Below are 13,094 nucleotides of genomic sequence, written 5' to 3' on the forward strand. Positions count from 1 at the left end.
TTACATATTTAACTCCGTATGTGCAACAATATTATCAGGCAGTGCAAACAAGATTGAAAGCAAGGATCCAGAATATATTTGCTGGATCACAAAATAGTTGGGGTTGGAAGGGACCTCTGGAGATCATCTGGTCCAACCCCACTGCTCAAGCAGGGTCACCTAGACGAGGCTGCCCAGGACTGTTTACTGTAGTGAAACACAATGGTCTATAGCCCTGAGTATCAAAAAGGAAAATGTGAAGCGAATGAAACCTAAATATTATGTAGTTTCCAATCATATGGAGAATATACATAGATTACAGTTAACTGTAACCAGGAGGAAAGAGAGCTTTCTTTGACAGCATATGCTCATCTCTCATATTATTTTGATGTTAGAAGTTCAAAATACAGAACTAAAATATTGGATCATGTATCTTCTGCATAAGAAATTCAGCTTTACTACAGACTTTCTCACTTGGAAAAGAATACACCCAACATTTCAGAATGATGGATACATTGTGGTGGCTCCATTTCCAGTATCTTGGGCAAATAAAACAGTTTACAACATGTCTGACTAATGATTAACACATACAGATTCTTCACTTCATAGAAAACTGTAGTCTGCAAGTTTCTGTGCATGTTTCTTTCTGAACAGTAACTGAAGATGTTACACATACAGTAAATAGTCATTTTCCTACAAAGAGAAGCATAGGAAGCCTTAGAAAGGCTGCAAGAGACAGAAGAATGTGGCTCAAAAGCCAGATCCTGCTCTTATGTTGCATTGCAAGTGAAGTTTGGATGGTAAAGCACCTTGACTCTAGAAGGAATTTCTCACGAGGACTTTACTCAGCTGAAGACCACCAGTCTGTAAAGTGGAGCAGACTGAAAAGGAGCTTGTACCAAGGCAAGTACTGCAAGACACGAGGCTGTTGTGCAGGAAGAGATGATGGCTGCAGCTTTAACATCGCTTCCAGAGCAGCTGTCTGCTACTGCGATCAGTTCTGTACCACAGGTCCTCCTGGCCCTGTAGACTGCTGTGCTGATTACTGGGATGTCTGTGACAACTCTGTTGAGCCCACCAAATCAGATGAGCTTTGGCCACCTCCAACAGCAGGTACATAGAGAGAGTGTGATGAATTGGCAGCACATCACAATAAAAAGGCACTTGCAACAAAAGCTTCTGATTAATTTTTAGTGTATTAAGTTTTAGTGTATTTAAGCTAAAATGTGACTAAAGACACAGTGGACAAACACCAGCTTTGGTATGAAACAGGAGTAAGAATTTTGCTTGCTATTATTTCTTTGTTTCTAGGGACATATTTTTTAGGGTTAGCTAGATAATATCTCTTTTGGAAGGAGCCCCTAGTTTACCCAAATAAGATAACCTCACTAGGTCATTAGTGTAATTTCATCAGTTTCAATAGCGCATCACAGATTAACATGAGATTAATATCAAGCTCCAAATTTTAGTATCCATTAGTAAAAACAGACCATCAAGGAAACTGAGACTTATCCTAAATGATAATAGTCTGAGGTATCCTGCAGTAGTTTAGACCCAGCATAGATCCTGTGGGACATCACTTTTCTTGCAGCAGCTCAGGTGCAGGAGTAGCTGCAGGAATGTGATTAGAACAGGGATTTTTATCTATTACTGTCTTTTTTTAGTTTTTCACTAGTCAGCTTGTAGTGGAACTCCCTCCAGGACTGCTCTAATCTCAGTCTATTCTTTTAGAACTAGAGACTGCAAAAAATGACCTGCAAGCAGCTGTTTCTCACTTGGTTCCTCCATAGCCAAATCCTGCTGGCAATAAAGATTAGAATGAGGGATTTTAACACTATGTAGTTCCTTACTATTAGTAGTCCAAACCTGGCTGAAAAAGAAGAGACTGTATCAAACTTTTAAAAGCCTAAAATCAACACAAATATTGCCATGACTTTTTAAAATTAACTGTTTCTTTGCAATAACTTTGATGATTATATTTCAGCACTCAAACCACAAGCTCTTGAGAAGGCTGTGTTCTTAAGCTAGGCATAGAGCCAAAACCTAATAAGTGATCATAACAGGGAGTGACAAAAATGCTAAATGCTGTAAAGCAAATTTGGTTTTCCAAAGTGTTTTTAATCATCTAAAAGAATGTGCTATGATTTATGTAAATAAAGACATTTATTTCATATTTATTTAGATTGCACAGTTGCTTATTAACTTCCAAAAGATCACAGGGTTGTTGTAGCAAGCTCTGCATAAACATATAGCAGCATTTCTGCCCCTGAGCTGATAGTCTAAGGTTCTAGTTTTGCAAACTGTTTCAATGAAGTATATCTCTACAAAACCTGCACCAGTCTGCCATGTGGATCCTGCGGTAGGTCTACCTCTGAAAGGTAAAATTGTAATGGATAGTTTAGACAAAGGATTAGGTGAGAGGGAATATTTTTACTGTCTTCCTTAATCCAAAATTTGCATATGTGTTCACTGTTCTGTAGCTCCTGGGTTGTACATGCCTAGCATAGATGGCTAGTACATTTAATCTAATCATGCACCTTTCTTTGTCCTTTAAGTGAACTTATACCCTATTTTTTATATCTTACTTCAAAACAAGTTCCTGTTTTTTTCCTGGTTGTTAAAGTGCTTCACTGATGGAAAGTCAGCTGCTTGTTTTATCTGCTTATTGGATATTTTTTATACAAGTAATTTATAGGGCAGACAGAATAGTAAAACAGTCAAAATGCATCAGGAAAAACATGTAACTAAAGGACCTTTCTAGAACTGAAAAGACTGAGGAACAGGGAATGGAGAATGGGATTGGAAGGAAAAAATGGAGGAAAAAAGGACCAGATGTCTGAAGATTAAGCAAACTACGAGGCATTTTTAGAAATGACGCAAGTATATTAGCTAACTTTTAGTAAGTGAGGCTACACTTCTGTCTTTGGCTAGGAATTATTTAAGCATGAGAAGATCACATATGTCAAATTACTTTTCACCTGGAAGATTTTGATCTTTTGGTTGCTTGTGTTTTTGCTCTCCATGTTTCCTGTGTCATATTTCTTTAAATAAACCAATAGACTGACGTGCTTTACATGGCTTGGAACACACAGCAATAAAGCAGCACTTCATTTCTGGATCCCAGTTTATTCATTGGCGTGGTGCATGGCAGTAGTAAGCTATGCTGTGATTTCTTTCATAAGTGTGCACTGTTTTGAGGCCACTCCTGAGTTAGCTGCGTGCAACTGCGTTGCCATTGTCTTTGCCATACAATATGTTTCAGTGTCTTTCCTGTGTAGTTTCAAAAGAAAAGGTGCACATTCCAATTTCAGCTTTCTTAGACACTGAATAAGAGTTCTGGATTGTTTGTTTGTTTGTTTGTTTTCTGTTATAAAAGAACCCTTAACGTTTTATTTATTGACCAGGTTTATTATTTACCTTTTTATTTCAATTACTTTGGTGGTACAAAAAGGATTGTGTATCCTGTCAGAGTCAACACACTGGATCTCACCCTGGTGGTAGTATAAAGGCAAACAGGAATATAGAGCCGAGATGGAAGTCCTGGTTTATCAAATCCCCTCCCTTTCTACCACAGCCTCCATGTGGTATAATCCCACTCATGAAATCATCAGGCTCTATCTTGAAATGAATTATTTTCCTATTTACCCCACAACTCTGGCTAGGAGGCTTTTCAGAGTCCTACTGCCCTGATGGTTTGGAGCCTCCTTGTGATTTCCAACTTATTCCTATTTATTGCTATCCACTCTTATGCTACCCGTCTCTGTTAGCTTAGATATGTCTACTCTATGTCTGACACTGATATTTTAGGTACATTTATAGGTTGTACTCTTAGCCCTTCTAAGTCTTAACTTGGCTAGGCTAAAAAAGCTGTTCTTCTTGTCTTCAATTCCCTAAGTGTGCATTATTAGAAAGAAAAATGTGAGATTTAAGCAATTTGCCTTGGATGTACTTTGAAAAAATGTCTCCATTCTTAGAAGAAACTGAATTTGAGCAGTCAGTTTGCGCCTCGGTTTGAGTGGGGTATGGCTCACCTCCATCTGAGCTGGCAGTCTCCTATATAACTAACAGAGAGAAATAGGCTGTTATAATCGATTCATGAATTCTGCTCTACTTTAGCATGAATTAATTATGGCCTAGAAGCACATATTTGTCTCTTGTCGATAATGGAGATCTAGACAGCTGAGACATAAGTGTCTGTATCTGGTCAGAGGGACTCCACCCCTTGTCATGAGAGAGAGAGATTACCTTCCTCACAGCTGTGTCACAGAAAAGCCATGATATAATGGTAATATAAGCTGACATTATAGTCATATGAAATATGGTTAAAGCTGCCTGCAAATGGAGTAGAAGGAAAACTTGGGGGTTCCTTACTCCAACCCCTTTCAATGGGTGAAGGAACATGATCTCTACCTGTAGACTCACCAAAATCTGAAGGAAAAATAATATATTACAAAAGGTTTGGAATAGGTATTAGTTTTTAAAATTCAGTAACCAAAAAGAACTTATTAAAGATTCTATTTTAGTTGTGTATTATGTAATAATTTTATTATTAGAAATTTATTATTTTGAAATTATTAGAAAATAATTTTATTTGAAGAATTGTTTGCTATTCACATGTAAGATAGATAATCATTTTTCAGTGTGTGCTTTGATTCTGTTGCTGATTTTATTTACTGTGAATAATAATGTACCTAGGAAAAAATTAAAATTCATCAGACTGTCTTCATTACTTGGAAGAAACTGGAAATAGATATTGCCATCTTTCATCAAAATAATTTATGTATATTGCATTCAACCAAATAATTTAATAATAGCAAGAGTTTTGAGTTAGTTCACTTCAAAATGATTATGTTTTTCACGCATCTATATGTTATGTTGGCAGGTTGTTATAAAGATGGCCGATATTATGGAGAAGGAGCAACAATTAAAGACAACTGCAATTCCTGGTAATGTTTCAGAGAACAGCAAATTGAATTTCATTTAGCATGCATTGTGAAACAAGAATTAAGATAGTGAATGTCCTTTAAATTCATATTAAATGTGTAATCAACTCTGAATGATTGGAAGACTTGTCCTGTATTAAGGTATCATAGACTAAAGCCCCCTTAAAACAATGGTAAGAGATCATTAGCCCTCCTTGGCAGGAGCCCAGCGTCTGAAGGCCGCAGGGTCCTGGCGTGCCGGAGCCCCAGCCCCGGGCTGGCAGCTGGTGGCTGTGGCTTTCCCCAGCTCTCCCAGGCCTCCAGCTGCTGGCTCCGGAGCCTCCCCACATTGCTCCGGCTGCAGCCAAACGGAGCTGGGACCCACAACTGCTTCCTTTTCAGCCCAGGGTCCATGCAGCAAGGTGCCTACGGGCACATAGTTCTTTTCTGGTTACCCAAAATGAAACTTTCTCAAAGCATCTAATTTACAGTAAATTTCTTTTTCTCTGTTTTTTTCTAACCAAGATGGAAACAAAATTTTGCCATACCACACTTCCTGCAAGAACTAAACCTCCCCACCTTGTTCTAACTAGGATTCATTAAATAGTGAAGTAGCACTATTTAGTGAATGTTTTCATTAATACTATGTGACATTTGTGTTGTTTACGCTTTCCTTCCCATTTTCCTTCTGTTGTGAAGAGCATAGCTTTCCTTCGACAATTTTGCTCAGAGATATTCTTGCCCTTTCAGCAAATGCTTCCAAAGTCTGTGGAAGTGTTCAAACAATGTATGTCTTGTTCGCCCAGACCTAATTCACCACATCAATACTGGAGATTATGGGTGAGAACCCTTTTATTTTAAGGTTTTATTGTAAACCTCTGTATTGCTCATAATATGCATATGCAAATTATAAGTTATGGTGTACTCCCCTCCCCAATTACATCCCATCCAAAGACAAGAAAAAGAGATGTTCATATCTGATAGCAAACATCCTTCTATGAAAACCCTTTTTAAATCTCTGGCAGGTTACAGAGATTTAAATAGAAAGATGCTGAAAGTCTCATGCTGGTAACAGCTGACAGTTAATGTCTATCTAAAAACATCTAGTTGACATCTATCTAAAATGTTTTCCAAATTTAGTATAATTTTTTGCTCTTAAAATGCTATTTAGATAATCTTCATCCGTTCCTTTTTTTATTACTCAGGATAGATATTAAAGTTATTTTTCTCTATATCCAACTGTGCTATTCTACATACCGGGACTCTAGGTAGCATTGCAGGAGTGGATGGGCCAAACAGGGACCAAGATATCAGAATTTTGTGAGGTTTAGTGTTTTTCTTGCCTTGAGTTCTTGTTCCCTTCAAGTGCTGCAGATGTGTTAGGGAAACCCTTGGTATCGGAGCAGTATCTCAGGAGCCTGCTGGCCATTTACAGAGATTCAAGGATTTCCTCCCTGGCAGCTGAGGCACTAAATCACCAGTGACATCTGTGTAGGTGCCCAGATTTCAAGTTATGACTCAGTACTGGAACATTTTGTACTCCATGGGAGTGATTCAAACCAACTGAGTTAGGACAGAAAACTAAGTTAGTCAGCTGGACACCTTCACCTCTCTTTCCTTCTGGTGGTAAGATGCCAAAGGGTGGTTTAGCCCATCTGAAATACAGCTCAGCTTCTGCAGGTACTTACTTACACTCTCCACTGATGACAGGCAGACCAAGTGTGATGAGGCTTTGCAGCATGAATCCTACTTCCTATTTCATCATATACAGGCAAGAAAGGAAAGAATAAAGAGAATGTTCTTCCTTGTGATTCAGCTATTTTCTAGTAATAAATCCAATTCCAATATGTTCCAAATGTGTATAATTGCGAGCTTTTTTTCTGTTGTACGTACAGTTTTCAGGGTTAGCACTAAATTCTAAGTCTGGTCTTCTTGCCTCAGAGAAAGTAGGGACAGAATAACTAAAGACAGCCATGGGGCCACTTCTCTCAGTTGTAAACCCAGGCAGAAAGTTGCTAGAGGGGCTTTCTGCAGGGTTCAATGGTGTCTCATCTGAGCCTTAAGGCCATGTAACCTATCGCTTGAAGCTATTATTTTTCTGCTGGCATCTGATCTGAAGCATAATGTAAGCATAACTTCAACACAACAGTAATTATTATCACTGCGCATCTTATTTTCCAGTACTTCTCTGAAGCATTGCATGCTCATCTGTTACTGGCTAACACAGTGCTGACCTCAAATCACCACTTTTCATTCACTGCTTTGTTGCTCCATGCTAGAGCCATCTGCAGTGGAAAAACCTGAGCTAAATATTTTGTCATGCAGATATAATACAATGTTTTAAAATCTAAGCAAATTTGAATTGAAAAGTTTATTTCTGGATGTTATTGCTAGTGGTTATAAAGAACGAGCAAAGTTTTAATGTGAGCAGTATCTCTAACATGGGTTTTGTTTCTTTGTTTTGTGTCTATGAGGAAGATGGAAAGCTGAGAACTACAGCCAGTTCTGGGGGATGACACTGGAAGAAGGTTTCAAAAAACGCCTGGGAACACTCCCTCCATCTCATTCTTTGCTGAATATGAAAGAAACTCCAGTGAGTGTCATGTTCAATTGTTCAATATTGTTAATAACTTTATGATGGGGGAAAAATAGATGTGGAAAATTATAAGCACACAGCTCAGGGATTTAACACTCACCGCTTCCAGGTTGCATATGAAATTTCCAGAACAGTTCTCCTAGCCATAGACAGTGTGATCATTCTGATAGCAATCAAATTAGGAGGAGCAAAAGGAAATGTTATCCGCTGGGAAGCTGCGCACCAATATTCGCTTAACCAGTGCTGCCTTGTAGACCACTGATGCATAGAAATCTTTGCTTCTTCTCCATGTGCTAATCTATTCCAATTGCACACATGACTTCAAAAAAGTTCTGGATGTATTTCTTTAAGGATAATGGCTGAGACTAAACAGGATTCTTGGAAAGAAGTCCTGGAGCTCCATAGGATAAAGCAATGCAAAGATGCAGAACGAGGTTGGCATTTTGGCCAAATGGAAGGAAAAGTGATGGAAAGCATGGGAAAAGGAGATGATTCTCTACTACCAGCTGTCTAAACCTCTTAGCCACGGCCACTTTCTTGGCAGTTAAATTAAATTTCTGATCACATATTTGTGCTCAAATTAATTCTGCAACAAAGCAAATATACTTTAAATTAGGTAGGTTAAGAAATTAAGGAAGAAATGCATAGTTACTTATTCTGAAATAGATTCTCCAGTGTTTTGAATTGGTTAGCTTCTTTCTTGGAAGGACCACAATTATGGAAATCACAGTCTGAAAAAAGCAACTACTCCAGCAATAAGAACAAAATTAGAAAAATTGCAAGGATAAGTAGATAGATCCAGGGTTTGCCAATAACATCAAATGTGCTCCTTTTTGATTTTGGCTTCTACATAGCTCCAGCTACTGATTCTATTTGAAGACAATTGCTGGTGTTCATTGTATATACCTATGCATATAGATATAAGAATACGGCAGAAAGGTCTCCAAATCACGGAAAGCCTTGTGGATACCGCAGGGCAGAGTTATGACTTGAAAGGGAATTTGGGAGAGAGGGGAGGACCAACAATTTTAAGTGTCTTGACCCTTCTTCTTGATGCAGACTGATTCTTTGTCCCACACAAAGTCTGCTTGTCCCAGTGTGCTGAGGCATTGGGTTGTGGCCTAGGAAGATTGCCTGGCACGCTCCAAATTACACTATGAATGATTGTCAGAGCCATAAATAACAGAAACTGAACTCTGGAGTCAATGACTTGCCTCATACGTTCTGCTAGACTGCTTTTCACAGCAGAGGAGGAATCCATTTAGACTGAAGATGGCAAGTCAAAATAAGAAAATGACATAAAAGATTTTAGTGCAATATTGAGTTGTACCTGCCACAAATTGCCAGTGAACTACAATGAAGATAGTTTAAGCGAAGTGGATTGTTTCTTTTTGCGGGGGTGGGGAGGGTTTTTTTGTTTGTTTATTTTGTTTTTTTATTTTGGCAGGGGAAGGGCTGAGAAATACAATGTGATGTTCATATAGCAGAAGCAAGAAGTGGGTATAATGTAATTAGCTCACTCAGACATTGACTTCTTCATTATTAGGTATCTAGTTAGGTGAGACAGTTCCCACCTAGAATAACAAGAAGGGGAAGGATACAAGAAATTATCTATAATATTTTCTCTCTTCCATTACCCTTTGGGGAGCTGGTCACCCAGTGGTCCCATATTATTGAATCTTTGTTGTTAAGCTTCCTGTGGCTTCCTTGACTGTTGCAGTACTTACATCCTTTGTTCCCCTGATGCATTTCCCAGGAACAAGTTCTCTATCTGTTAGCTTTTTACAAAATTTGCGGGCCACAACTCAACTACCTTTGGCTCTGCCAGACTCCCCAGAAGGTTCAATGCAATCTTCTCCAGAAACCCAGCTTTGTGCATTTGTCCATTTAACCCTCAGGAAATCTTAGGCATTGCTGGAAGCGTAAGCTTTGCACAGGATTCTAAGAAATCTTCCTCTCTACTTACAAAACCTAAAAATGCACAATAATAACCTCTGTACAACTTCCTCTGCTTCTGGAGAATGCTTTCACCTTACAGAAAATTGCTCTGAATTTTAAAGGAGCCCATCACCTGCCAAAGGTTTCTCTTCAGAGATATTAAATCTTTTTACTCTTGGATAGTCTTGATTAAAAAAAAAAAATTGTTCTAAAAGGCTGAGAATCTCCCCGATCTAGTCCCCTTCTATAGTTTTCCAAGGAACATCATCTCCTTAGTTTCCTTGCTCTGCCTCATGAAATTTCCTACTTGTCAAATTTCAATGCTTTACAGAGATATGAGAGAAAACTGGTTTTGTCACTTCAGACAATCCAAGTTAGTAAGTGACTCCACTTGAATCAGCAGTTATCAAGACCCAATGACCAATGGGGTGAAGATGTGATAAAGTATCGCTTCATGGCTGGCTCTATGTCTATTATCCCTGTGTGATTCAGCAAGTTTGCAGCAGGGGTCAGGGTCCATGAGGCATACCAGGACAAATGCTTCCAGTTCTCCATTCAAGAGTGACGCGCCGCCAGAGGGGCATCCGGGATTCTTTCAGATTCTGGGGTTAGTTGTCCTGAACTCAAAAGATCGTCATTTGTCGAGGGTGAGAATTGATTAGAGCTAAGAGGTTATAACAAAGCTAACAGTACAGCAAAGCTAGAAATATAATAGAACTGAAAATATATATACATATTAGAGCTCTACAGTTTGATCGTGGGTGCACAATACAGTGACCACTCTTGCCCTTTCCTTGAGGGCCACCCCTCCGGTAAATTTTTCCCCATATTCTCTAACAATGGGTGCACGGTACAGCGAACGTGCTCACCTCGATGGGCCACCCTTCCAGTCTAATTTTCCCCATTTTTGGTTCACCACGCTGTTGACATCAGGGGCGTCCCCACTGACGGGTGAGTCCTCAGGTCCACAGGCCAGCTGATGGTGGGTTCGAGTCCACACGCACGTATGTGGCTGATTCTCTTTCATACCCAGTCAGAACAACGCCAGCCCACAGCCATACCAAGGCTGCACGGCTGTAGTCAATACCAGTGTGCACATCAGCAGGTCCCCTCGTGCCACACACCGCTGGGTGGGTAGCAACGCGCCCATTCGCAGGTCGTTCTGTGGAGAAGGCTCCACAGCCCCAAGGTGTCTATGGTGTGATGTCACTTCTCCTTTGTCTGGCCTTGTCAGTCATGGGGTGGTTAGAGGGTATGTCCCCAGGTTGCAGCAACCCCACAGCGTCAGCCGGGGGTTGTTAGCTCTCAGGGAGCACCCCAGAGCAAACCCATCTTCTGCCGGCTGCACCATCCAGTGTCCCACGCTTGCCTGTGTGGCACCTGTTTTGTCAAACAGTAACCATGGAGTTCACTTCCAGGCACTTTTGAAGATAAGTAACTTACCAGCTTTTCAGAGAAACCTGCCTCTGCTTCCCCTTCCATGAATAATTTTCTGTCACTGGTATTTTGTAAGGCACATCAACACGTTTACAAAGATCTAGTGATAAAACCATGGTAATTTTCAAGAAAGTGTTTCCATTAAAATTCACCTTTCTCTGGGAGACGGGTCAGAAAAGGATATGAATGACAAGAAATTCAGAAATAGTGACTTAAGCATTTTGAAAGGCCCTCTCAACGCCTGAATGGCTGGACCCTAAAAGGACCTTGTTGAGTACTAATTTACCTGCAGGCCAAGGTGCTACTTTCTGGTCATGGATAAAATTGGTACTAATTAAATCTTCATGGGTTCTCTGGGATTATTACTGTCTTTCCCATTTTGTAGGTGAGGAAACTGCAAGACATTTGCCTGAAGTCATCTGTTTAGTTGTTAAAAATGCTATGATTAGTGTTCAGGAGGTTTTGGCTCTATCCTATGCTTATCTGATTAAAATCTGGTAGCTTTGCTAAGGAAGAATGAAAACCATAGCTACCCATTCATTAAATACAACTTCCTCTGAATTTACATAAAAATCATTTCTCTAGCAGGTCACTGATCTACTCTTTCATGAATAAATGAAAACTTCTGATATCTAAAGGGCTGCTGTTTTAATCATTTTTATTTGGTTTTCAGAATGCTTGAGAGAAGCAATTACATGCAAAAATATTCAAGAATCTAATGCCCTTCTGTGTTAGCCATTTTATAGCTACAGAAGACCCTGAGATCTTATTAATGATGTTGAAATGTTTGGTCACAAAATAGAGGGTTTTTAGCTGTTTCTTTGACTGATAATCCAATTACAAATTTGGCTTCATAATGTTACTTCTAATTAAACCGTGTGACAGAGCTACATTTTGGTTTAGGGAAAATACAAGCTTCTCGAAAGTGCTTGCAGAGCTTTAAAAAGCTCTGCTATTAATAAAAGATTATGCCTGCTCAAAAAGGTGATGTTTATCACCTTTATTTATTAATACTGCATGATGGCATACTAGAATATCTAACAGAAAATTATGTGGCACGAGAATTAAATCTGGGCTGAGATGCTCTATGGAAAAGTATGGATAGATCTGAATATAGACTGACAGCTAAATACACCACTAAAATCTTTATGATTCTTGAGAAAGTTGAAGCCCCCATGTATATCACTGCAGAACATGGGTGTTACTTGAGAAGGTTCACATATCTAAGTTGTATCACACAAGAAAATTGAAAATATAATTAAGTTAATAAGGCACCATTTTGAAAGGCATTAAATATCAAAGGCCTCATAAAGGCAATGGAAAAATATACAAAGTATGCAGTTGTTGCCTTAGGATACAAATTATTTTATATTGTTTCCTCTGATATACATCTTGTAGTAAAAAAGTTCAGCAGGTATACATGTCTTCCCTCTTGCAAATTGAAGGGCATGCATGCTCGTTTTGTCTTTTTAAAGCATGTGGTGTAAATAACTGTGGGGTTTTTTTTGAACATTTAAAAATATTTTAATTTAAAAAAATTACAGCTTTTCTTAAGAAAAAATATTCCCACATTTATCATAATCAGTAATTCTCATTTTTTTTCTCTGCTAGGCCATCTAATTTTTCTGAAGAAACGCCATAGCTTCGGTTGGAGTATTCTTCTACACCCTGTACCTTCCCCTTTAGGCCAGGTTGCTTGCTTGATGGCATAGAACATGTATGCAGGATGAAAAAGTTTGCCAATCGTTGTGGTGATTGCATTGTGCTGTCTGATGGTAGCACGTGGAGCACACATTGAGAAACAATCATCTAGATCTACTTTTTGTCAGAGAACAGTAATGTTTCTGAATATTGTAGTAGCAATTTCTCAGAATAAAAGCTTCTGTTTCTGGCTACAGGTCAGTCAAGGCTGAGGGTTAATGACTGATTTGCTCTGGGATTTACAATTTGAGGCTATTAAATACATTGGCAGTAGTTTAGGAACATGCAAAGTAACACATTGGCGCAGACCAAAAATCTATTTAGATACTCCATTTTGAGTATTGTATGCAGGTGCCATCCGGGTTAAGTGTGCTTTATAACCTTTTGCCAAATTCTGCTTGTTCACCAGCTGATAGTGAGCAGTTTTATCAAGCAAATGAAATGCTATTTGTTTGGTATTTTGTCAATAATCTTCAAAGTAAATCTTGTGCTTGTGCTTGCTCATTAATAATGAATCTAAT

The 13,094-nt window shown here is 38.9% G+C and overlaps 1 protein-coding gene and 1 long non-coding RNA gene across 6 annotated transcripts in view; both read left to right on the top strand.

Annotated features, from left to right (window-relative positions):
* Positions 1–594: 594 nt before the first annotated feature.
* The window catches only part of TINAG (tubulointerstitial nephritis antigen), a 44,057-nt gene continuing 31,557 nt past the window's right edge, over positions 595–13,094 (top strand). For 3 of the 5 annotated variants that reach the window (XM_026103080.2, XM_064508583.1, XM_064508581.1), the window contains exons 1-4: positions 596–1,092; positions 4,862–4,925; positions 5,652–5,741; positions 7,380–7,494. In XM_026103080.2, the coding sequence (XP_025958865.1) occupies positions 723–1,092; positions 4,862–4,925; positions 5,652–5,741; positions 7,380–7,494 (639 nt within the window). In that variant the 5' untranslated portion in view covers positions 596–722. Of the gene's footprint in view, positions 1,093–4,861; positions 4,926–5,651; positions 5,742–7,379; positions 7,495–13,094 lie in introns of all 5 variants that reach the window. The other 2 variants (XM_064508580.1, XM_064508584.1) reach the window with 2 other exon arrangements.
* On the top strand, positions 7,513–12,774 carry LOC112984890 (uncharacterized). Its single transcript, XR_003259611.2, has 2 exons — positions 7,513–10,082; positions 12,484–12,774. It is a non-coding gene; the product is annotated as an uncharacterized LOC112984890 (long non-coding RNA).

The sequence above is a fragment of the Dromaius novaehollandiae genome, chromosome 3 (assembly GCF_036370855.1).
Source record: "Dromaius novaehollandiae isolate bDroNov1 chromosome 3, bDroNov1.hap1, whole genome shotgun sequence".
NCBI lineage: Eukaryota > Metazoa > Chordata > Aves > Casuariiformes > Dromaiidae > Dromaius > Dromaius novaehollandiae.